The sequence below is a fragment of the Elgaria multicarinata genome, chromosome 4 (assembly GCF_023053635.1).
Source record: "Elgaria multicarinata webbii isolate HBS135686 ecotype San Diego chromosome 4, rElgMul1.1.pri, whole genome shotgun sequence".
Taxonomy (NCBI): Eukaryota; Metazoa; Chordata; class Lepidosauria; order Squamata; family Anguidae; genus Elgaria; species Elgaria multicarinata.
The window spans coordinates 79,731,080-79,755,775 of record NC_086174.1 but is presented as its reverse complement, the minus strand read 5'-3'; the positions used below and the strand labels follow the sequence as shown (position 1 = coordinate 79,755,775).

Genomic DNA, 24,696 nt, shown 5'->3' with positions numbered 1-24,696 from the left:
TAAGCACTATTACTTGTATAATTTTACCCATTAATAGAAACATTTTTGAGGATGGTGATTCTGTAATATTCCAATATTAGTAAATAAAAACAACATTATTACATATGAACAATGTATTAAAATATTATAAAGTTACTGAGAAGTTGTAAAGGCAGATTGCCAGATTAGTGATAAAAGGAACGTGTACAGCAAGTTCCTTTTATCAATAAATAAATAAATTGTAATTTTGTAAATTACAAAAAAAATATTAAAATTAGATAGTTAGTTACAATTACCTACCGTGTATACTCTAGATGACCTTGTAAAATCAATTAGTATTAACTATTAGCACAGTCCTATGCCCAGCTCAGAGACCTGTAATTACTGAGTTATGTGAATGGCGAATTTTTGTGCGCTGTTGCATATATTGTAGTGGAAGGAACAGATAATCATGCACTAAAGGAACATACATGATAACCTGCTTCCTTCAACAAAATGACAAACCAATATTAGCATTTGTGCAAGTGGTTTACTTGTGCAAGTTATGTGATTCCAGAGAAAGAGAAGTTGTAATATAATCACATCTGCTTTTCCAACATCAGAAATATCACCATGTGCAGTTCCCTCCTCCAGCACTGGTGAATAGTAGCATGAGCATGTAGGACAGGAAAAGTAATATATGAACTAGGTCAGAGCTTCCATTTCTGGAACAGATGGGGCAGAACCGAACATTAAAGTTTTGCTGGAACAGGCCCTGAATATATGTGGTGACAAAACACACATGAATGCTTCACTGTATGACTGGGAGAAAGATGGTATTACAAGGTATATGTTGACGAATAAAATTAACAAGTCCAATTGTCACAAGCCAGAATAAATGACAAAACACCCCACATCAATTTCGATCAATTTAGCATCAGTAAAAAGAAGCACGTATATGTTATTTACTAGGCAATTGAAGTGAAACTATTTGGAAGGTGAATAATTTTGAATCAAAACCACTGCAACAACAACAAAAAACGTAGGGGAGTTATAACACATTGTGTTACCTTCCACTAAGTATAATTGAGAAGAGGTTTTAAGGAATCATTTGAATTTAGTTCCATGGGGGACGCTATTAAGAAGAAAAGAGTTTTTAGCTATGTTCTACAGAACTCCTTTATACAAATGAGGTCTCAAGATCCTATTTTATCTTCATTGGCCTCCAGGGAATTAAAGTATGCTAAAAACAACAACAACATTAGAGTAATTCTCTAGGGATGCCTGTCCAAAAAGCAGTACAACATTTTTAAAAATCCTACTGTCAGTTGTTCCTATCAAATATAAAATATATTCTGTTTCAGAAACCTGAACCCAAATTATTTATTTATTTATTTATTTATTACATTTATATACTGCCCCATAGCCGAAGCTCTTTGGGCAGTTTACAAAAGGTTTACAAATACATTGTTTGAAGAAAAAAAACCTCAACAGAATATTTATTGCCACCAATATGTTCTTGTTATATAATATCTTAAAATGGAAAATGCTTCTTGATTAACTTTGTTATACTGAACTGGCAATATTTACAGTCAAAATTAGTGTAGTTTTTTAAAAGAAAGAGATGGACTAAAATGAATTTTGGCTTGGAAGGTTTCCAAAATATCACAAACTAACCAAATTTACTAAACACCAAATTTAGTAAACAGCAGAACTGTAGACTCTAGCCTGATTACTGAATTGTGTGGTTCATCCTCAGCAAGAGCTTCCGAGTGTATATTTAAGAATAAAATGAGAGTAACCAACAAAACTGAAAAAACTGAATTACGTGCCCTGCGGAAGCCACTCTTGAAGCTAAGAGCCATTTCTTCTTCACTTATCAGAGCTGTAATGAAAGAATTAAATACAATAGTGCAAAGGCCTGCTGCCATTGCATATTTTTAACTTCTAGGTTTTTTTGCTGAGAAGGTAACTGTCCACAGTTAATTGACTGTAAACATGAGACAATGGGCTGCTTCACGATTTAAGTTACACTTAGGGTAGACTTAAAATAAATTAAGTTACACTTAGGGTAGACTTAAAATAAATTAAGTTACACTTAGGGTAGACTTAAAATACACTTTGAAATAAATTCTAAGAAGTTGAAATGCCTCTCCTAAGGTTCAGTTCCTGGCAGTAAGAGCTTTAAATTAAATATGCAGGTATTTTTGTTACATTGGCCCCGCCCCTTTTGCCCTCGGCCCCACCCATTATGGGAATGTGGCCCCTGAGAGGTTCTCTGGAATAGAATTTGCCCCTCAGTCTGAAAGAGCTTCTATACCCCTGTTATATAGTGATATTTAATAAATGCGTTAGAGCTGTAGCAATGCTTTTTCATGTTTGTTTAGACCTGGCAAATGGCCCAAAGCAGTCTATACTGAGATGCAATACCATTTTTAGAGGATTTTCTAACAACCATATGCCTCCTTCAAAGAAAACAAGTTTTTGTACTACACCATAGATGTCACACAGCCGGAAGAGCAGAGTACAAACAGTACAAACAAAAACACAATATATGCGCGCACACACACACTTGCAGTAGCAAATACAACAAGTAGTAGCAAATACAAGAATGGTAAATTATTTTGTATAGAGTTGCCAGACACACATTTGTCATGAGGAGGGAGAGGAAAGGTTAGATGGTAGTCCTATTCTTGAGGTATGTACTTTTTTATATAATTAAAGGGAAATGCATACTAGATGGTCCTTAAAATTACATTTAGTTCCTCAGATTTCTAAAAAAATAACATATTGTCATGTTTTAAAAGAGAACTCTGAAACTTGACTCAAAATCATATTTAAAGCCAAGACCCAGAGAGGCCATTTAGAAGAATGCAAGAGCTTTACCACCACAAGTTTTTATTCCCTGCCATCTCAATGCGTCATTATCATAAACTCAGATTCAAAATCTGCTTGCCATAAGGCACACAAGGCTGCTGCTATGGAAAACCAAAGTTGGAAGCCCTTGTGTCTAACTACATGACCCTCTGGATTGTGGTTTAGGAATTTTAGCAGCTGTCCATGAGCAAAGCAATATGAGGAACCAGAATGAAATCCATCTTTACAACCAGAAAGGCAAAAATATTAATGACTGGATTCAGACAACACGATAACCAATGTTAGTTTAAAGAGTCGACAATTGGTTATTTAACCCACCATGAGTTATTGTGTTGTGTGGAGGGAGTTTTTTAACCAACAGTTAGTTGGTTGGCCAAAATAACCAACACAAATAACCAACGCTGTACATAGTTGGCTATTTGAACCACCATTGGTTAATGTGTTGTGTGGATGGTACCGTTGGTTATTTACTTGGCCACCATTGGTTATTTCCTCAGCCACGAAGTCAAAAGGAAAGAGTGGTCAAAGCGGTGGCTGCTGCTCTAGTCCAGCTGGTAGGATAGATGTTCAGCAGCAATGGCTGATGGGAAACTAGTGATTCCCAACAGAGTGCGAGGGGGAGTGAATCAACTCAGTGTGGACTAATAGTTAGCTCAACACTGAATCCTAGTCCACACCATGGTTCATTATTATATTATGCGGGGAGTACTCCCTAGATAAACAACTGTCGAGTTGATTATTACCCCAACGTTGACTATCATGTTGTCTGAATGCAGCCAATGTCTGTCTGCTTTTTACACATATCAACAAAATATGCCAATCCAAACTTTTGTTATCGATAGGTTGAATATAGCACTGTTGTTCTACTGACATAAGCAGTTCCATCAGCTGAACTGGGACAATCCCTATCCCCACCCCATAGTTCCCCTGCACACACCTTCAGTTTCTGCTCCATAGGTCTAGGAAACCCTCCAGAATGGATTTTAGGGTAGTACAGGAAGCTGGGGGTGAGGGAAGAGAGAAGAAGACAGTCCCGCTGTGCTAGTCGACACCTGCTAGCGTCGAGTTGGAATTAACCTTTGAAAAGCACTGAATTTCTTAGTCATGAAAAATGCAGATATGGGCAGAGTTCTATCTTATCATGCTTCTCTCAAAACATTCCCAAGGGCAATGCCATCATGATTATGGGAGCCACAGTCTTGGATGCTTGGAACAAACCAAGCTGGTGGTAGTCAAGATAACACCCAGTTCTTCAGAACCCTTTCATGCTCCAGCAATTGAAGCTAGGAACTAGAAGAATCAAGTTTGATTGGCAAGGGTCACCAATGAAATTCACTGGGTGATTTCACAGTGAAAGAGGGTGACCACATCCATTTTACATGCTGTGTGTAGGACGGTTGCATTAGGGACGATGGGAAAGTACATTTAAGGAGTACACTTTTCAGGAGCAAAGCACTGGAGATTACAGCTATTCCTTTCAAAGCTCTGATAACCTGAAAACTAACCCACTTATCTACCACTAACATCACTTGTAATAAACACATGGAATTCAATCAAGTTATTCTGTTAGTGCAAAGCTTCTACTGCTTGTAGAACCCCTACTTTCATCCTTGCAGTACTGTCAAATCTAAAACTTTGATCTGCTTGTGAAAGAGTTTCTACCATTGTGCAAACTACTGAATAACTCATTTAAGATTTCAACATTATGCTAGACGTTGCCTGTGCTAGTTGTATTAGTTGTTCCACTAGAAGAATATACAACGACTAGTGAAACAATACCACATATAGCAGAATTTTCAGTAGCATTAGGTTGGATATATTATCTCTTTTCTGGGTTTCATCACTAATATGTTTTATTAGTGATGAAACAATCATTCTTAGTGATGAATCAATCAATTAATCAACCTGCAACAATCATTATTCAAAGAAGAGTGAGTATTGGGAAAAACCTTCTTTGCAAATTTCAATTAATTAATACAGAAATGTAAGAAACTACTTCCTTTGTAAAAACTATTTCTTGAGAAATTGTGCTTTGCTGCCTAAAAGGCTGTACAGACAGATATGTCACTCTGAGACAATACTTCAAATCCTAGTGCATATCAACTGTCAGCTTGGCATATAACACAGCGTAGGCACATATATATCTCCATACATGCAGAAAAGCATACACATATACTGAACATAAAAACAATACATTTTAGGGATATAGTCAGAGCAATCCTATACATGTTCACTTAAGAGTAAATCCCATTGAGTTCAATGGGATTTACTACAAGGCAAGTGCACAAAGGATTGCAGCTTGTGATTAACAAGCATATGATACCTTCCAACCAGTTTCACAATATAACCAAAATATAATCAATTTTTGATTTAAAAACTGTGTTTCTATACCTATTCAACGTGCAACACTCTTTAGATATTTTAACACTGAAAGAATACATAACATCTTCAAGTTTCTAAGGAAAGATTACATTCACCTGAATGTCTGATTAAATCTTAGAATAAAAACAGCAACGCATTTAGCCTTCTTTTGTTTTAAAAACCCAAAAGATTGAAATATGATTTTGAATAAAATCTCTATCTAAAACTATCAACATACAAACAGATAGAGACACTGAATATCCAATTTCTTAATCAACTGAAGTCAGCAATCTGACTGACTGACCTGGCGAAATTCAAGAACTTCTTTTTTTAAGTGGTGAAATAAAAAACAACAACCAAATGAGTATGGACTGGTGGTGATATACAAAAAAGAAAATGGATTCCATGCACAATGGAGAGATGAACTGGTTTTCTAGGATTTTTTAAAAAGTCATTTACTAAAAAACCGACAGAAGCACTGCGTTTAGCACTTGCTACGTGTACTGATTCAGGAAAGTTTTGTATTTAAAATATGGGATCTTTTTGTCTTGCCAAAATATGGCTTTGTGTTTGTAATGTTTTACTTTCCTCTAATAATGCAAAGAAAATGACTTAAGATCTGCTGTGTTTTTTTGAAATAGTTACGTCATAGTACAGAACACTTTTAGCCCTTTCCTTTTCAGCCATTTTTTTTAAAACTGTACCTCTGTCTGGAGAATTTAGTAATGTTGCAGATGAGGAGGAGAGCCGCTTGTTAATGACTGGATCAACATGTTTCGAAAGGTTCATTGTTGAAACAGATCGCCTGTCTGGATCTAAAACAAATGGAAATAATGCTAATTGACAGCCCACATGCAGTAATGCAACGTCCTAGTCCTCTAGAGGGAAGAGTAAATAGGAGTATTTTTTTTTCCTATCAAATGACACCTTAAAAATTAGGAAGGACTTTTCAGGGGGGATTTTTTTTTATAGGTGACTCAAAGACTGGGCACAAAATGATTTAAGCTTGCAATCCTATACACATATACCTGGGAGTAAGTCCACTGGAACTCAGTAGTGCTTAGTTCTGAGCAGATATGTATATAGGATTACACAGGGAATTTCAAGTTGCAGCTAACCTGCCATCATTATTTACTTAAACAGCAATATGCGTTTTTATGAGACAAATCTGAATGAACTGGTAAGAAATAAATACAATGAGATTTTCATGTTCACCTCATTGAACTTATAAGCAGGGTGATGCAGGAAGTCTGAGGAAAAATGGAAAATTATAGAGAAGCACTAGTAGGTCTAAACATCTTTGAGTCCTTTAAAAAGAAAACGGTGAAAAGGAACACTTGGCTATTGGGAAAGATAGCCTTGTGTACCACGATGCTTCAGAATTACGAGCACTTGTGTGTTAAGATGAGAAGTGGCATACAAGACAAGTAATGAGAGCAAAAAAGGGAGTGAAAAGTTAGGTAGCCCTTAAGTACAAAAGTGTTCCTGTAGATAAATCACAGAAGGTGTAAGGTGATTTTCATGCACTTATCTGTATTAGTCATGTGCAATCTACACCTAACCCTGTATCCTTCCCCAAATATGCCTATATTTCTACTTTTACCTGCCTATTTTATATACAGCTTCACATTTTATAGGATTGTATTAGATTGCATATTATTGGGTGGAAAGATGAATAATAAATTTAAATAATAAATGCTTTGACACTGATGGTTTTTTTCTCTACAGTAAAGTTAGTGTCCCACAAAACAGATACCATTGTTGAATGGCCATTTGGACAAATATTCTAAAATCCTGTTCACTCCAGCCACTATACTGCCCCCCCCTTTTTCACTTTTTATAAGGGCTTCTTTTCTTATAACTTCCGATGGTGTGCACCTGTCTTCTGCACCATTTACAGTGTTTTCACACCACTATCATGTATAATCGCAGCTATTTCAGAATCCCACAGTGAAATTTCATCTCCATTACCAGCCTTTAAAAGAAAAAAGGAAAGGGCCAGGCCAATAAAATTACCTATTACAGTATGGAAACATACAGAGCCAGCCTTTGGAACAGGCGAGCTGGACGCCTGCCCTGGGCACCAAGCTAAGGGGGAGACTGAGCTGAGTTCAGTGGAGGCATTTGGTTGTTTTAGTTTACTGTCTGCAATGAGTTAGGCTGGGGGGGGGGGGAGCCCAGAAAGGGCACAATCATGCATGTTTAGAGAGAGAAAAAAGTCCTACAACTCCCAGCATGGTTGCTTAGGGAATGCTCAGAGTTGTAGGACTTACGTCTTAAAAAGTTTTTTAAAAACATGCATAGCATTATGTATGTTTTCTTAGACATGGATAGGATTGAGACTTAAGTGTCTTTAACCTCCCCCTGCCCCCTGCATATACACATAGTTCTACAGGCTGTTTGGGTATTACCACAATGAACTTCAATCAATTAGCTTGAAAGTATTCCCCCCTCTCAATTTCCATTATGATATCATTCATTTTAGATGAAAATCAGAGGAACGTGGCTTTATATTGAAGCAACATTACCGAGCACTATAAGCACTACAAATACTATAAACACTTAAACACTATGAGACCTATAGACAATTTCTTTTTAAAAGAAAGCTGTATGTTGATGGGGACCACTAAAGCCATGCCTTCAAATAAGCCACTATTTAGAAAAGGAGTAAGCGCATGTGAAGAGTCATCATGTAATGCCGTTTGGAGTGATGAAAGAGGTCAGAAGGGAAACACGAAGAAGTGCTGGGAGGAAGTGCTGATGCAGACATGCTCAGAAAGTCTTTTGCCATGTGGTCCAGAGGGATGCTTAGATAGATAGAAGCAGCACATTGAGGAGAGGGGAAAGTGAGCCATGAGTGGTAACCTGAAGGACAATCTGCAGCACACATACTTTGGATGATTACAATGAGAAATTATTTTGCTTTTCTTAAATGCTGACTTGGATTCTAGAATGCAGTGGCACACGACACTACCCTTCTCCTCCAATGCTGCAAAGTCAACAGCTGCACAATACAGAGCATGTAATAGATATTTCAAGAGCATTGAAAGGTAAATGCACAATTTAAAAGGATTTACAACAGTGAGAGAGAGAGAGAGAGAGAGAGAGAGAGAGAGAGAGAGAGAGAGAGAGAGAGAGAGAACGAACTAGATTAAATAAATCCCCCCACTTCTAAAACAGTGTTTGAAAATGTTGTTTTTGAAGGTGGAAAGAACTCCAAATATTGTATGGGAACAGAATCTATTTGAAATGGTAAGCTGAATTTTGAGAAGTTGTGCCACATTCTTTAAGTCACCCAACAATAACTTGGTAAATTTGAGGAAGACAGTGGGGGCTATCTATCAGCTCTAGTCTATGTGGCAGTTGTTAGGCATGCATGGTCTAACAGAGGATGGTTTAGTTACTGGTGTACTGGTCCTATTCTGAGGAGATAACTACTGGTGACAAAATCAACAAATCACAGTGATTTATGTACCGGGTTTTCTAGCACCACCCAGAGGTCTGAAGTGGTACTCCAAGCCTGCTAAATCGAGAAAGGTGAATGATGATTCAACAAAATAACCTAGGAACAGAATGCAAGACAATGATTTTTAGAAGTAAATAAAAATTTAAAAGGCAGCAAACAAGTTATAGAGAGAGAAGCAAAGAGAATAGGTAGAACATTGTTATGAAAAAGGAACTATTTTATTGATCTTGCAGCACAATGAAATAGTAGCAATATGAACTTCTTATTTTGTGAGAGCGAAGACACACATATTTGTTCCATGATAAATGAAGTAACACCCATTAGTGTGTTTGCATGGAAGGAAAAGATAGTATTTAATAGATATATACAATTCCCTGGGAAGCCTAAATATACTTGGAATCTCTTTAAAATTAAAGCAGTCAGTTAATATTTATATATACAGAATATGTCTGGGAAAATACAAAAGAGGTGAAGAATAAACTCTACAATGTTTAAGTATCTGATATTTTGTCAAAACCCAGCTTGTTCAGAGGAAAGGCAAATGCTACTTAAGGGTTTTTCCTCTATTCATTCATATTAGCTATGCTGACCATTGGGAACCTCCTGTCACCCCCGCCACCCAAATAGTGGCATTCAAAGTAAGAACAAAACATATTTATAGGGTTTAACTGTATATGTTTTAATTTTGTAAAACCGCCTTGAGGGCCAGCATTGGGCAAAAGGCAGGATGCTACTACTACTACTCATTTTTTCCACTTTTTAAAAAAATAAATCACATTGATTCTCTAAATACTCATTAATAACGTCTAGCAAATACATGGTTTTAGAAAGCTTAGACGAGACAGACAGACTGCTGGCACGCACACAAGGTCACAAAGAGACAAACAAAGCAAATTAAGGGCAAATACAGATGGAGTTAAAAAGAGTGATCAGTTGTCCAAGCATTAGTTCAATTTCTCATTCTTGATTGCGAAGCATAAAAGTAAGAAGCATGCACATCTAAAGACAATTAAAGTCTCAAATGTAATTCAGTCTGCAAAGAAGTTATAAGAACCCATAGACACCTATTAGCACGAAGACAGAGAGACAGGCGGAGACACCTTGCCTCCACTTTTACCTGTATTATTAATGCTGCTGCTGTTATGAAGTGTACCTCCCCAGGACCACCTATTTTGCTTCTGCCTTGGTTTCTGGCTCCTCTCAATCGTGCGGCGCACGACAGCTTCATGTCGCTCCTAATAAGAAAACACAGAGATAACTAGTACAGCCCTGTTTCAGTACTTTTAAAAGTGAAAATGCAATCAATATGAATGAAACGGGTTCATTTTAGGTGTGCCCAGACAACTCTTCTGAATGGGGACAGGGGTTAAATCAATGGGCATCCTTCTTCCTGCAGTCCACACGTGTCACCATCGCTAATTAACAGTGGTCCTCAGGCATTTCTTTCCCGTCTGCCATGGAAGTGCGCAGGCGAGAGCCCCACATGGATGCTAGTGCTATTTCAGAGCCAAAAAGGTGTGCAAACGTTTCTCCCCTGGCCAAGGTAAATTATGGTGTTTACGGCCCAATGGCAGCTAGGCCATATGGCATCACATGTTACAGTGCAGTGATGGTGAACCTGGGCCCCTCTAAATATTATTGAATTACAACTCTCATCACTCCCAGCCATAAAGGCCAGTAAACAAGGAAGATGGGAGTTGTAGTCCAACACATCTGCAGGGCACCAGGTTGGAGAATGCTGCATTATAGTACATTTCAAGCTACTGTCAATTCAGTTCATGCAGGAAATTCCCATTGGTTAGCAACTGCATCTCATTAATTCTACTACCTTCCCCAGATAGAAAGTCGAATATTTTATTATTATTTCATTTATATCCTGCCCTTTTTCCCTTTGGAAGGAACCCGAGGAGGCTTACATGGTCCTCCTCTTCATTTTATGCTCTCAGCTACCTTGTGAGTTAGATTAGGCTGAAAGTCAGTGACTGATCCAAAATAACCAGTGAGCTTCATGGCCAAATGGGGACTAGAACCTGGATCTTCCAAGTTCCAGTCCAACACTTTAATCACTACACCACACTGAGTAGCATCCCAGGCGAAGACAATTTTAATTTATAGCTGAAAACTCCCTGAATCGACTCTCTGTCCCGAAAGTATCTCTTTGAAGCAAAATTGTTTTCAGTGTTACAAGTTCATTCTTTGCCTCAGAAGTGATGAAGAAAATCGATTGCCCAAGAGGATTTTCTAGGAACATCCACTTACCTTCTCCTCTTCTATTCTCAATCTTCGTTTTTCCTCAACTGCTGCCCGTCTTCTCTCTTCTTTTAGCCTCTGCTCTTCTAATTTCTTTTTGCGCTCTTCTAGATGTTTCTCATAATATTGCCGTGCTCTCTCTTCTTTTTCAAACCAGGCAACTTCTCTTGCAGCTAAATAGCAACAAAAGAAAATTTCATTCTAATTTTGTCGGCATTATATTCATGGTCATACTCACCTGGAAATATTCCCCATTTAAACAAGTTCACAGCACTCCAGTATTAAGGTCATTCTCAATTTAAGTTTCAATAAGATTGGTAATTCAGACCCACTTCCCTGTTGCTATTCTATTAGGCAGTAAGTTACATAACCAATATAAAATCAGTAGCTAAAGATAATGAGTCATCACTTCTTGTTATAAAATATTGTTACCCATGGCTAAAATTCAATGGACGGTGATATCAGTTATTCATACAAGGACAACAGAAGCTGGATTCTACATTCAAACACTGGAAAGAGGGGAGCCTTTTGTGAGCATTATAAAAACCTTCCAAATTGAAATAATTGAGCAATGGGGAAAATTGCCTTGGGAAGTTATAGAAATTCTACAACTGGAGGTTTTTTAAAAGAAGCTAAATTACCACATATTAGTGATGCTTAGAACAGAGTTTCTGTGTTGGATCCTTTAGTTCCTAATAATTCCATTATAAAAACACATATTTTCTCAAAAAGTACAAAATTATTGTTTATTACAGAGTGAAGATACATACTTTCAAAACAATCTGGGTTGCAAACATTATTACCTCCATTAATATTAGTATTTTGCATGTAATGTAAGACTACCCAAATGAGAAAAAAATGGTTCTCGAGCAAGAATATACATATGCATTGTGTATCTGAGAAGTGCCCATGACAGTATTTTTTCATTATGACCCTTGAAAAAACACACCAACTCCAGATTAGTCAGACTGACAACCATTAACCTCTCCATCTTGTCATCCAGTCCACTACTGACTCCAGAAACATGTTCAATATTTTTACTGCCTCATTTAATTCAGATAAAAAAGGAAAAACAGTCAGAGTATCTCCAAACCACCTTTCCTGGTTGTACATGTTAGTGAGCATGGAGAACAAGATGGAACTTGCAATCCCCCGCAGAACACATCGAGTGGAGCAGCAGGTCTCCAGCACTACGTCTGGAGAACCTTTTTGCCATGTAATATCAGAACCATTGCAAAACAGCACCTCCAATTCTCAACTGACCTACAATTCCCATCCCTTACCAACGGCTATGCTGGTTAAGGCTGATGGGAGTTGTAGATCAAAAACATCTGGAGGGACACAAGTTCCCTACCCCCGGCCTAAAAGTATAGATATCATGGTCCATAGTACTAAAAGCAGCTGAGAGGCCCAAGAATGCATAGGGTCATGCTCCACATCTAACTCTGAATGAAGGTCATTCAAGGTGGCCAAAGGAATTTTCTTAACCCCACCTAGTCAGAAACCAAAGATTTAGATCCATCCTGAAGCTGTAGAGCCACCATGCACTCAACCAACTTGCCAAAATAAGGCAAACTGTTATAAGTAGTTAGGAAGGAATTCCTATGGTCCCTCCTCTCACCCCATATTAGATTAGCTAGTAGTCTGGGAAAGGGGATTGCCTTGATTGGTTGCTTATCAAGAATAATTCAGCTTTGGTTTTTGGCTGGCCTTTAGCTCACTTAAGGAGCAATCCTATGAAGATAGTTGGAAGTCTCCAGTCTTGGAAGCTGCCAAGTATCTAATGCAGGGTGGCTGGAGCACAGAGGTGATCTTCATCTCCACTCTCCATCCACCCTTCATTTCTGCTAGACAGTTGATTTTGCCCATCTAGTAGTGGTGCTTTGCAAGGGAGGGAAGGAGGGTGGGGCAGCCATAGGAAATGTTGTATGAATGATGCCCCAGACTCCTCCCCGCCCCACCCCCGGGAACAACCCATTTTCTACCTCTGCACTCTGTATCTAAGTGTGGAAATGTAGCCAGAACTACGATGGCTACAAGGGGCAGAGGAGGGAGTGGGGAGTGCAGTGCTGAGGTCAGAGCCCTGTTTCTGACATGGTAACCCAGAAACGGAAGAATACCAGGTCTCCCCAGACACTGTCACAGTCCCAGTGAAATCAGAGCCACCAACCTCCACTGCTCGAGGGTCTCAGGCAGAGGCCTTGTCTATCACCTGCTACCTGACTCTTTCAACTGGCTATGCCAGGGATTGTACCTGGGTCCTGCTACATGCAAAACAGGGAGCTATGACCCCTCCCCTAATCATATTTTTCTGTTTCTCATGGAATTTCAGCATGTTGTTGTTGTTGTCAGGAATTTTAATCAAAGAGATGGGAGTGCTAGTTTTGTCAAACGGTCACATAACTTATTTTTAATGGCCCAAATTACATTTATAGCAAAACTACCAAGTAGAAAACAGCTGTCCAAGGTTTAATGTTCCTACTGCAGTTTTGTTTCTAGCATCCATTTTGATGACACTAAAGCTTTCACCATGGATTATATTCATCTCTGTCTCTTCATTTACAGTTGTTTGTTCTCCTCAAAATAATCAAATCATGTTTATTTGATTAGTTAACTCTCATTTTGTCTCCATGGCAGAATCAGATCGTTTAAACATATTAACAAACTGGTCAGCTGGAATCATGTGGATAATGAGTTTCTGTTTTTCTTGTCTTCCAAGGCAAAGCCAAAACTCTACACACCAAAAGGTTTCGGTATACATGTGAGCTTCAAACAAACAAACAAAACCCACTGCTGTGACATAAGGGGGTTACATGAGTGTTACCTCTCCCTACTCACCCAATATGTGTGCATGGCTTTCCAACCATCCATTCAGTGCACATAATATTGCAGAGTAGACTATCACATGACTTTGTCATGGTAGGGGTACATGCATTGTAGGCGAGAAAAAGCCCCCAAAATGTAACCTCTCAGATTATTAATGTGGCATAAAATGTCATCAGAATGTACTATCCTACCTTTGGTTCATGTCCAAAGGTAGAATAGTACATTCTGATGACATTTATGCTCCAAAGTAGCTCATTACAAAATAAAAAGAGATACAGAACAAAAAGAATTAAAAGCACAAAAAAAACAACACCCACAAATATAATGAAGTATAGAAGTTGCACAGAGCCAATATTCAACTACTGCAGTAGTTTCTGAAAATGCCAGAGAGAATGAATAGGCCACACTGGCTCTGATGAGGGGACATTTTCCAAAGGTGACCCCCTGGAACTCTGGCTGCTAAAAATATAAAAGCAACTGATATAAATCCTATCTAAACTTCCATCATACATCACCAACCTGCCAACAAGGGAACAATTTTTGTATCATAGATTGATGTCAAGTTATGGATTCTGCTTTGAATGCCAAGAAAGATCCTCGATGGAAAAACACTGTTTAAACATTAATCTCATAGAATTTACCCCACCTATTTGAGGTTGGAAAGGGGAGCTATTCAAAATCCCTGGTGCTATGAATGAACTGAAGCACAATGCAATGGCATTAGTAAGATGTGTATTCCAGCTTGCAGCCACAGAAAAATAAATTATATAAATTAGTTTAAAGCTTGGTAATCCAAGCGCAAATCCCAAGGAGGTCCCTTTTAGGTATGGCTTATTTCAAAAGACAAATAACTGATAATCTAGGAATTACATAAAGAAGACCTGCTTGTTTCTCCCATACAGAAAAAAACACCTTTAACATTGTATGACATTTTAAATTCCCAGATTCTAACCCAGACTCTCATTTCAATCATTTTTTGTTCTTTTTCACCCCAATTTTTCCACATACACACCCCTGCAAAAAATGTGTTCCTTGTTTTGGTCTGTTTGCATCTGGAAAGTTAGAGCATATAACACTGATTTTAAAATCTTTACATTGGCTGCCAATTCCTTTCTGAGTAAAATATAAAGTCCTGTTTCTTACCTTTAAAGCCCTACATGCTCTAGGTCTAAGGTACCTTAGGAAGCGCCTCTTTGTTCCAGCCCGGCACGTAAGGTCCTCGCAGGGTCATCTGTTGCGACTGCCGAATGTGAGATCGGCAGTCACCTGCCAGAGGCCCTTTTCCTTTGCTGCCCCTCAGCTGTGGAATGATCTGCCGGTTGAAATGTACCTGCTGACTTCTTTGAACGTCTTTAAGCAGGCATTAAAGACTCTCTTCTTTCAGCAGGCCATCCCTTTTTAGAATCTTATTGCTGACCATTGTACATCGTTTTTGTGCTATATAGTTTTATTGATTGTTTTATCGTTTTACATTATTTTTAACATTTTTATGCTTCCCATGGGATTTTATTGACTGTTTATCTTTTTACATTGTTTTTTAAAATCTTATGCTACCCATGGTATTTTATTGATTGTTTTCATGTTGTTAAAATTGTTTTAACTTAGTTGTTTAAATTGTTTTAACTTAGTGAGCAGCCAAGGGTATTTTGTAGATAGGTGGGGTCTAAGGTGAATAAATAAATAAATGCAACCTAGAATCATATAAGAAGAATCATAGAATAGTAGAGTTGGAAGGGGCCTACAAGACCATCGAGTCCAACCCCCTGTTCAATGTAGGAATCTACCTTAAAGCATCCCTGACAGATGACTGTTTCTGGGGAGGAGATAGAGTTGCAAAACAGGAAGAAAGGGAAGGCAGAGGAGTAGAGAGCACCAAACCAGAGGTTACTTAGTGATCAAATTAGCTCATTGCCACTTGCTTGCTTGCTTATGCCTACATGCCTGTCCTCCATCAACTGCGGACTGACCTCATAATTTACCCACACTAAGAATTAGAAGCACACTACAGCCTTGAGAATAAGACAAGAATCAAAGAATAGGGAAGCGGGTGAGATGTTCACAGAACAGTTAAGTGAGTGCAATCAGAGCCATCAGCCTCCTCTGATGAATATTAGGAAACTGACAATGACAGTAAGAGTGGTTCAACAATGGTACTCATTACCTAGGTGGGTGAGCTCTGCTTACTAGAAGACTTCAGGCAGAGGCTGGACAGCAGGGAACAGTCTGGCTCTATCAAGCAGGAGGTTGGACTACAGGGCCTCCAACAATAATTTCATCGTGTCACTGCCTGCCACCATGATGTAATTTCAGACAATTTCATAGTTACTGCAAAAGAGCCAGTCTCCACACTGCTTGTGTACCATATTAATTGAAATATTACAGCAGACCCCAAAGTTGGTACTATATTTTAGGAAACTTTTCCATATCAAATTGATATAAACCCAATAGAGCACCTGTCATGTTGTTCTACCCAAAGAGAGATTGGAAACCAATAGTCTACACTACAGTTTAAATTCTATAGTGGAGACGTTCCCTTTGAGTGGCCAATACAGTTACTTTAGAAAATGGGAGGAGACACACTAGGGTGTGTAAAAGCAAAAGATCTGTCTCTAGGAAATGTTCCTTCCATCAGCTAGCGGCTAGACATATTTCTGTAAAAGAGTATTTCGCTCTCATGGAATTCCTGCCAATTTGCAGTCAGGGGAAAAACTGTTCTGCATCAAAATTTATAGACAGAACAGGGCATCAGCAGTTACACTCTAAATGAAGTGTTACGAAGTGCCACAACTCTTGCAGTTTGCTGAGGCAGACTGAATATTTTTAGAATTCAGAGTGCGCAAAGCAATTAGCTGCTGTTTCAACTCCTTTTAGGGATGCAGGACGAGTATAAGTATGTAAGAGTAACTCAAAGCAAGGAAGAAATCTGTTAACTTTTTGTAACAAGAAAAAGGAAAGCACCTTTGAACATTACCAGTACATCTAACAACCAGAAAACATTAATGGTTGTGGCACTTATGATTAACCTATGTTATTACTGAGAAGTTTTATGCTGCTCTTAAGGATAAAATAAGGACCTCTAACACAGATTTGTCTACTGATTCCTTGTGGGTATACTTGCCCACAGAGTTCTCGGGAGCAAAATATGACAAGACCCATCACATACTACTTTTCCCAACATGGAAATTAATCTTTTGCTCTGCTTCACTCCAGTGCCCTGCACTGTTCCTTCAAGTTTAACGTATTCCGCCCAGTTTAATCCTAACTTTTCAGGTTTCAGCAATATGGCCAAACCAATGGATGACTGGGAGAAAAACACACACACACACACACACACTGGTCCTGATTTGTTGGACAAACAAATAAATATGGTGGAGTGTCCATGGTTCAGGGATATAGCATATCGGCCAAGGAACCAAGAATCCCTAGGCAGCCTCCAATAAACAACATCATGGCAAGAGGGTGATCAACTTGGTCCCATTCACAGGCCAAGTAAATGAGCACCTGCTCCAATTCTTGGTTTTCCCTTCCCTTCCCCCGCTTGTGTATCATAGCTATAAGATTGTGAGCTGGCAGGGGCTGACTTATCTTTTGATATCTCTAGAGTACTTAGAAAACTATAGGCGTTCTATAAATATTTGATGACAACAGTGATGATGATTATGTGCTTTGCATGCAGAAGGTTTAGGATCAATCCCCGGCATTTCCAGTTTAAAGGATTAGGTAGCAGCAAATGTGAAAAACCTTTGCTTGAGAGCCTGAAGAACCAGTCAAAACAGAGAATATTGGGCTTGACCAGTCTTCCCCAACTTGCTCTCTGCAGATGATGGGAGTTGTAGTCCCACATATGTAGAGGGCACCAGGTTGGGGAAGGCTGGGATAGACAGACAAATGACCTGGTATAAGGCAGCTTCCTATGCTATGCTAAAATACAGAATAAGCAAAAATAAATTGAAATAAGAGGCATGAAAATCACTGCTGCTTCGCATGGTTCTTAGAGAGCAGGAGCTCAAATGTATGTCCACATGGAAGAGAGAAGAACATATAACTTAAAACCTTTACATGCAAATGTGTTTATCATTTGCTTGTTGCTTTCTCTGTCTTTAATTTTATAATGCTTACCTATCTGTACAAAAGCATTTATGCCACACGGTCTAAATATAGTAGCATTCAGATTCTCTAGTTAGATTGTGAAATAATTATAGTTTTGCTTTCTATTTTTCCTTCTAAAATGCCAAAACAAACATCAACAGGGTCAGCGAAAGGTAAATATCTACTGAAAAGGATGGCAAGTTGTCCAACATCATACTGAGAAAAACATCTGTCACAAATTTAAGAATGGCACCAGCTGTTTACATTTACATAAATGAAAGGGGCAAACATTTTTTGCGTCCCCTTCCAGAACAACTGGCAGTTCAGATATCTCTAGCAGGCCTGCTTTTTCCAAAGAAGAGCAGGTGAGAGTATAGTATAGGCACACTATTCCAGCTTTAACAAATGCAGTGCCCTCTAAATGTGTTGGGCTGCAAGTCCCATAATTTGGGAATTATGGGAAATGTAGCCCAACACATCTGAAGGCTGAGAGCTTGAAGGAAGTTGGTTCTACAGGTTTGAAATATGTTCAAACCTACTTAACCCTCACAGCTCCAAACAAAGAAATCCCAGGAACTGTATTTCTGTGAAAGGGCTGAGAACCTCCAACTAAGAATTCTTAGAATTTTGTATAGTCTCACAAAACTACAATTCTTAGGATAAATTAGTGGAAATGGTGATAATTAAACTGGTTGGATTATCAGTTTATGTTTGCTCTCTTCCACAAGGAAAGTGTCCACATTAGGAAGCAGGCTTTGAGGTGGAAAAAGAAGTTCCCCCTCCACAGACACAAGACACACACACACACACACACACACACATCTCTTGTAAGGCTTCCAGTGAAACCAACTGGCAATTGATTTCACTGTATTCAAGGTGATTCAAGAGAGACAAAACCAAAATACATAATTAACGTATCAAATTCACTGCATGAAGTGTAAGTCCACTGGCTAGATAGAAAATGTAGATTCAGAGGCAGCATGCCACTAAATACTAGTTGCTAAGGAGCAACAACGGGAAGGGCTCTCGCTCTCATGCCCTGCTGTGACATCTGGTTGACCACAGTGAGAACCACAATGCTGGACGAGAGAGGACTTTGGATCTGATCCAGCAGGGCTCTCCTTATGAGATTCTCTACGGACAATCTTTGAGGGTCAAACTACATGTTACTTTGTAGATGTGGTTAGAAGCTATAATGTTTTTGCTTACTCAAAACTAAGCAAGGGCCCCCCTATCCAAGTCAGGACGCTAGCTGCAACATACCAGGGAGAGGATGCAGGCAAACCAAGCTAACTTAGCCATTCCTTCTTAGTACTCACTGCTGCCTTCTTTACTCCCTGGCTGCCTCCACTAAACAGTCCTTTAACCTGTGGCCCAGGTTATTTATTTATTATTAATTACTGTCCCAGCCAACTCAATATACTGGGTCATGTGGAATGGCGCCTAGGAGTGAGTGAATAACAAGGCCCCAAACAAAGTTTCATTCATTCATAAGTCTTTTGTCCCCTCACTGCAATCTCAGTCCAAATCTGCGCCCCTGTGCCTACAGTTTGCATTGCCAAAAAAGGTTCCATTCAATGGATCCTTTTTGGCAACGCAAATGGCAGGTGCACAAACAGCTCCTCCCCAGCAATCTGAGATAGAACTGCTGCAGGAAGCAAAGAATTAAAGCCCCTCTAACCCCCATGCTAGGGTCCTCATCTTGATCTGGTTCCTGTGCTTACTTTCTGAGTAACAGAAGTAAATGTGTGGGTGGTAGGTACGACTTTAAAGTAACATTTAGTTTGATCTCAATTTGCTATGAGGCCATACCAAAAAAGAAAATATGATTGCTTGGATCCAGGGTTTCCATGAAGATTCCTCCTTCTCCCTCATCCAAAGGCTTTGGGAAAGCTCTGGAACAGAGAGAAAGTGGTGTGTGTGTGTGGAGGGGGTGGCTGCAGTAGGAAATCAGCATAAATTTCCTTCTCCCCTTCCTCCAGCAAGAGCCTCGGCTGGATCTTAGCCCTTTTGCAAACAGCAGACCTTTTGTTTGCAGAAGGAACAATCTGGATCCAACCCTAAAACATCAGAGAAGAAATGGTCTTTCAGATTCTCTAAAGCTCCCATTAGGGAAGTTTTCATTAACCGGTCAGTGCACAGAAGCTCTGCTGCAGGTACCCCTGTAATCTGAGGTGGGACTGGTGGCAATTGGGGACACAGCCTTATTCACTGTGGCCTCCTATTTGTGGCACTTCCTCCTGATAACAGCTTGTCTAGTACCTACTTTTAGTGTCTTTCATTGCCAGGCAAAGACCAATATATTCTGAATTGGTATAGGGTTAGGGCTGGCAACAGCCTGAGCTTTCTGCATAGCTGGCCAGAATTGGGCCCAAGATACACTAAACCATTTTATAATGAGAGCCAGTGTGGTGTAGTGGCTAAAGTGTTGGACTGGGAGTTGGGAGATCTGGGTTCTAGTCCCCACTCAGCCATGGAAACCCACTGGGTGACTTTGGGCCAGTCACATACTGTCTGCCCAACCCACCTCACAGGGTTGTTGTTGAGAGGATAACATGGAGAGGAGGATTATGTACACCACCTTGGGTTCCTTGCAGGAAAAAGGCAGGATATAAATGTAATAAATAAGATTCATTATTTATTCCACTTGCGAATCACTCTACAACCAAAGGTCTCTGGGCAACATACATAAATACAAAATAAATCAATAAAATCCAGTTAAATACAATAAAAGCTAAGAGCAACCACAAATACAATTTAAAATAACAAAGACTAAAATATCCAAAACATATACTAAAAAGTCTGAAAAATCTCCACAGAGATAAAAACAGCTCCAAAACACAACCCTAAAATAAAATTGGGCAGTAAAGTGTACGGCAAGTTAAAAGGCCTTGGAGAATAAAATGGTCTTTGCCTAGTGCCGAAAAATCAATGAAGTAGGTGCCAGGTGAACCTCTCTTGGGGTGGCATTTCACAACTGGGGGGAGGGGCTACTATTGAAAAAGTCCAACTTAGAACTAGCCACTCACCAAATCTCAGGTTGTTATTTATGCTGTACTTGTGCTAAGTAACATTCTGCCCTTCAAGACACACTTTTAGGACAGACAAACCTTCCTTGTGTGTGTTCCTTTAATGTCCATGCTCCTGGTAACCAAGTTCACACCTTGGTTCTTTTACTTCAGTATTCTAGCGAGCTGTAAGCCGCCTATCATTAGTTCTAATACCATAGCAACTTAAGTCCACATCAAACATGCCTTCAGTACATGGTATTTATCCAATTGGGGTGTGTGTGAGAACAAGGCTTGGGTTGATATACTCTCCTCCACAATGCATGGAACGTTCAGAGCTACTCTGCACATCTGCCTATGTGAGTTGATCCAGTTTATGCTCCAGCACATGTAAAACCTACATGCAAAGGACATCTACAAACAGGACCTCAAGGATCTAATTCTTAAGATTCCAAGATCTATTCTTAGGGCAAAAATATACATGTCACATTAAATTATAGCCTCATAACTCATGTTGCTTAATATATAATATAGACATCAAATGATAAGCATGTTACAATCCCTGAGAACCATCAGCTAGTAAGAGTGTATTAAGTATGACTCACCTAACAGCTTTTCTCGTTCCTCTCTCCGTTCTCGGGCAACTCGCAGCCTCTCATCAACTTTCAGTACTGGTGTAGAGTCTGCAAAATAATAGAAGATTTAAGATCTTGTATTAGAAAATGCAGGATCCTAAAATCACTTAACAAGCAATTTTAAAACATATGACTTCAAAATTGTAATTTAGCCAGTTTAAGAACTTGCTGAACACATATAACATATGCAGCCTTTTCCAACCTGTTGCATTTCAGATATTTTGGACTTCAATTCTCATCAGCCACAGATAGTATGGCCAATGTTTAAGAATGCTAGGAGTTGTAGTCCAAAATATCTGGACCACACCAGGTTGGGAAAGGCTGTATTAAAATGGTACCTAATTAGTGTGCCTGACAGAAAAAAAGTACACTTTGAATCTGAGTACTAAAGGAATGAATCCTACTGAATGTACCTACTTGGAGTCTTAGGTAATCTTCAGAGGCTTTACTCCGGGTGCTGCTGCCAAATGAAGTTAGGCGGGTGACTATAAAAGAGAAGGCCTTCTCAGTTCTGGCACCCGGTTTATGGAATGCCCTTCCCAAGGAGGCTCATTATCTTTTCAGTGCCAAAGACTTTTCTTTTCTCTTAGGCATTTTAAGTTTAAATGTTATGGCTGTCTTTATATATTTTATATTTAATCCCATGCTGGCTGTTGTTTCGTTTTGTTTTGTATTGCATTTTTTAAGTTTCAGTGGTTTTATATTGTGTTTTATTCTTTTAGCTTCTGTAATCCACCCAGAGAATATGTGTAAAATAGTATCCATCAGTGAATGGATCCATCAGTGTTATTGGACAGATTAAAATAGTATTAATCTTTAAATGCTTAAGGAGTAGTTTCCAATGAGGTGGTAAACATATCTCTAGATTTCTGGATTGTACACTTTGGAAAGCAGCTGGGAACCTCTCATGGGTAAATATTCTTACATTTAAAAAAATAAAAATCCTTGCATATAGAAAACTGTACATCAGGCTGAATAACTCTAGCATAGCTTTCTACCCGAAATGATGGTTTTCAGTGAATAGTGTATGGAGGATGATTCAGTCATATGAGCCCCCACCTGCAATTTGAAATGAAACTGCCCAGACTCTGCTTTTCCACCTAAGTGAGAATTTACTAGGCCAATAGTGGGGAATATGAGGACCTCCAGATGTTGTTGGATTGCAATTCCCATCAACTCTGGCCAGAATAGCCTATGGTGGGGGATGATTGGAGTTGCATGCCAAAACATCTGGAGGGCCATACATTCCGACCCCTGCTATAAAGTAAGCAACACAAAACTGAAGTGTGCCACTGAGCATATGCAGCATTTCATTTCAGTCAGGGCTTACACCTGAAACTGTTTTCCAGTGCTAGAACACATCACTGAATGTGTAGGACCTGAGAGCCTCTGGGCATGTGCAAAGTGCTATGTTCAGTAGCAAGTTGATCAAGGGTAGAGATGTGAGGGCCTGGGGGGGGGGGAGACAGAAAAAAGGGGAGGGGAGGAGCAGAAGTGAAAGCGTTTTCCCCATTTTTTCCAAGGTTTTGGGTAAAAAATCTAAAAATTGGTGTTCCCACATTTTTCTGGTTTCCCCCTTACTTTTTCCACCCTCAAGCCTTTATATCACTAGTTAGGGGGTATGACCCAAATCTAGATCCTTTTTGTTTTTCAAATGTTTAAATACATATATACATAGAGGTTTAGCTGTGCATATGGCACTGAAGAGAATATCAAGTAATATCAGTAAGGTCTTGCAATCCGTTGTAGTAACCGTGAAATATTGTGTACCATCTACTCAGTTTATATACCTCATGGGCTTCATATATATATATATATATATATATATATATATATATATATATATTGGTTCTGACCACAATCACACTTTTGCAAAGGGAAATCCACAACTGCTTGAGCAGAATTCTGGAAATCTTTTTTTAAAAAGAGAAGCTTTTGACTCGAGTAGTTGCTGAGAAAATACTGGAAAAGTGATAGGCTGTCTTTATTTAGTGGCAACTGTCTGCTCCTCACTGTTGGATGTATCTCCCATCCCTTATAAATGCCTAATCCCCATCCTACCCCATCTCCACTATTTTGCAAAAGGAAATGTTGAATACAATATCTGCAAATGATAGGAGAGGGAATGGAACGCTTGCACAAACTGTGTGAGGTATGCCCACTTCAAAATATGCATATCTACCCAGCTTTCATATTTATTTCTGTTTCAGAATTTCTACTTGCAACTGCAGACTATGGGAATTTGAACATAGTATTTCACATGCCCTGGTCACAAGCAGCTGCTCATAATATTGATTAATTGATTGGATTTGTACCCCCCTTTTTTCTACCAAAACCTAGCACTCAAGGCTGCCATCAAGCCGTCTCAAACTTGTCTACCAAAAACAGATACTTCTTGAATAAAACAGTCTTTCCCTGCCAAGAGAAGGATAGCGCAGAGGGATTTAACCTAACCTCCCTTCGGAGAGAGTTCCACAGCCTGGAAGCGGGCACCCTCTCTGGTGTCCCCAATAAACGTGTCTCTGAAGGTGGAGGCCCCGAAAGAAGGGTCTCTCTAGAAGGGCCTCTCCATAAAAGACAAAAAAAATGTAGAATCACTTGCTATAACTACTAAAGTCCAACATTACTGCTGAAACTATACAACTATTCACATAAAAAGAAGTGTGACTTGTATCAGAGCAGTGCATTGTAACAAAAAGTAAAATGATAAAAGCAAACAGTCTTGTTAAGAAAAAAAGACTAAAAACAACATTAAACTGCAGGCGGATAATTTGGCAATAAAGGACCACATTTAAAAAATGTCATTATATTTTCATCTTCTTGTGCAATCTATGAGCATGGAAATTTGCAACAACGTAATCCTACACATGTCTTCTCAAAAACAAGTCCCATTCAATGGGATTTATTCCCAGGTAAGGGTGCCTAGGAGTGCAGCCTTAATGAAAACTGAGATCCTAAAAATTTTAGCCAATGTTTCACGGACTACAATGCACAGCATAAATCTCCATTACACTAAATGTTTCCCTGAGAAACCATCACATAAAACCTTGATATGAAATGTTATGCCAAAGATCATTACGAAAACACTTGGGGCATGGCTAGACAAGGGGGATGGAGGGGGATGATCTTGTGATTTGATGATCGCGAGATCGGCCCCTCAGTCCACATGCAGGAGGAAGAGGACGTTGCGGCCGCCATTTTTTTAAAAAAAGAGAAACAGGAGCTG

General features: G+C 39.1%; 1 protein-coding gene across 1 annotated transcript in view; it reads right to left on the bottom strand.

The window, feature by feature from the left end:
• Window positions 1-24,696, bottom strand: part of MAP7 (microtubule associated protein 7) — a 110,349-nt gene that overhangs the window by 29,840 nt on the left and 55,813 nt on the right. The window contains exons 3-6 of the mRNA XM_063124624.1: window positions 21,441-21,518; window positions 10,922-11,085; window positions 9,780-9,897; window positions 5,901-6,011 (exon numbers count right to left, since the gene is read on the bottom strand). Coding sequence (XP_062980694.1) covers window positions 5,901-6,011; window positions 9,780-9,897; window positions 10,922-11,085; window positions 21,441-21,518 — 471 coding nt within the window. The remainder of the gene's footprint in view (window positions 1-5,900; window positions 6,012-9,779; window positions 9,898-10,921; window positions 11,086-21,440; window positions 21,519-24,696) is intronic.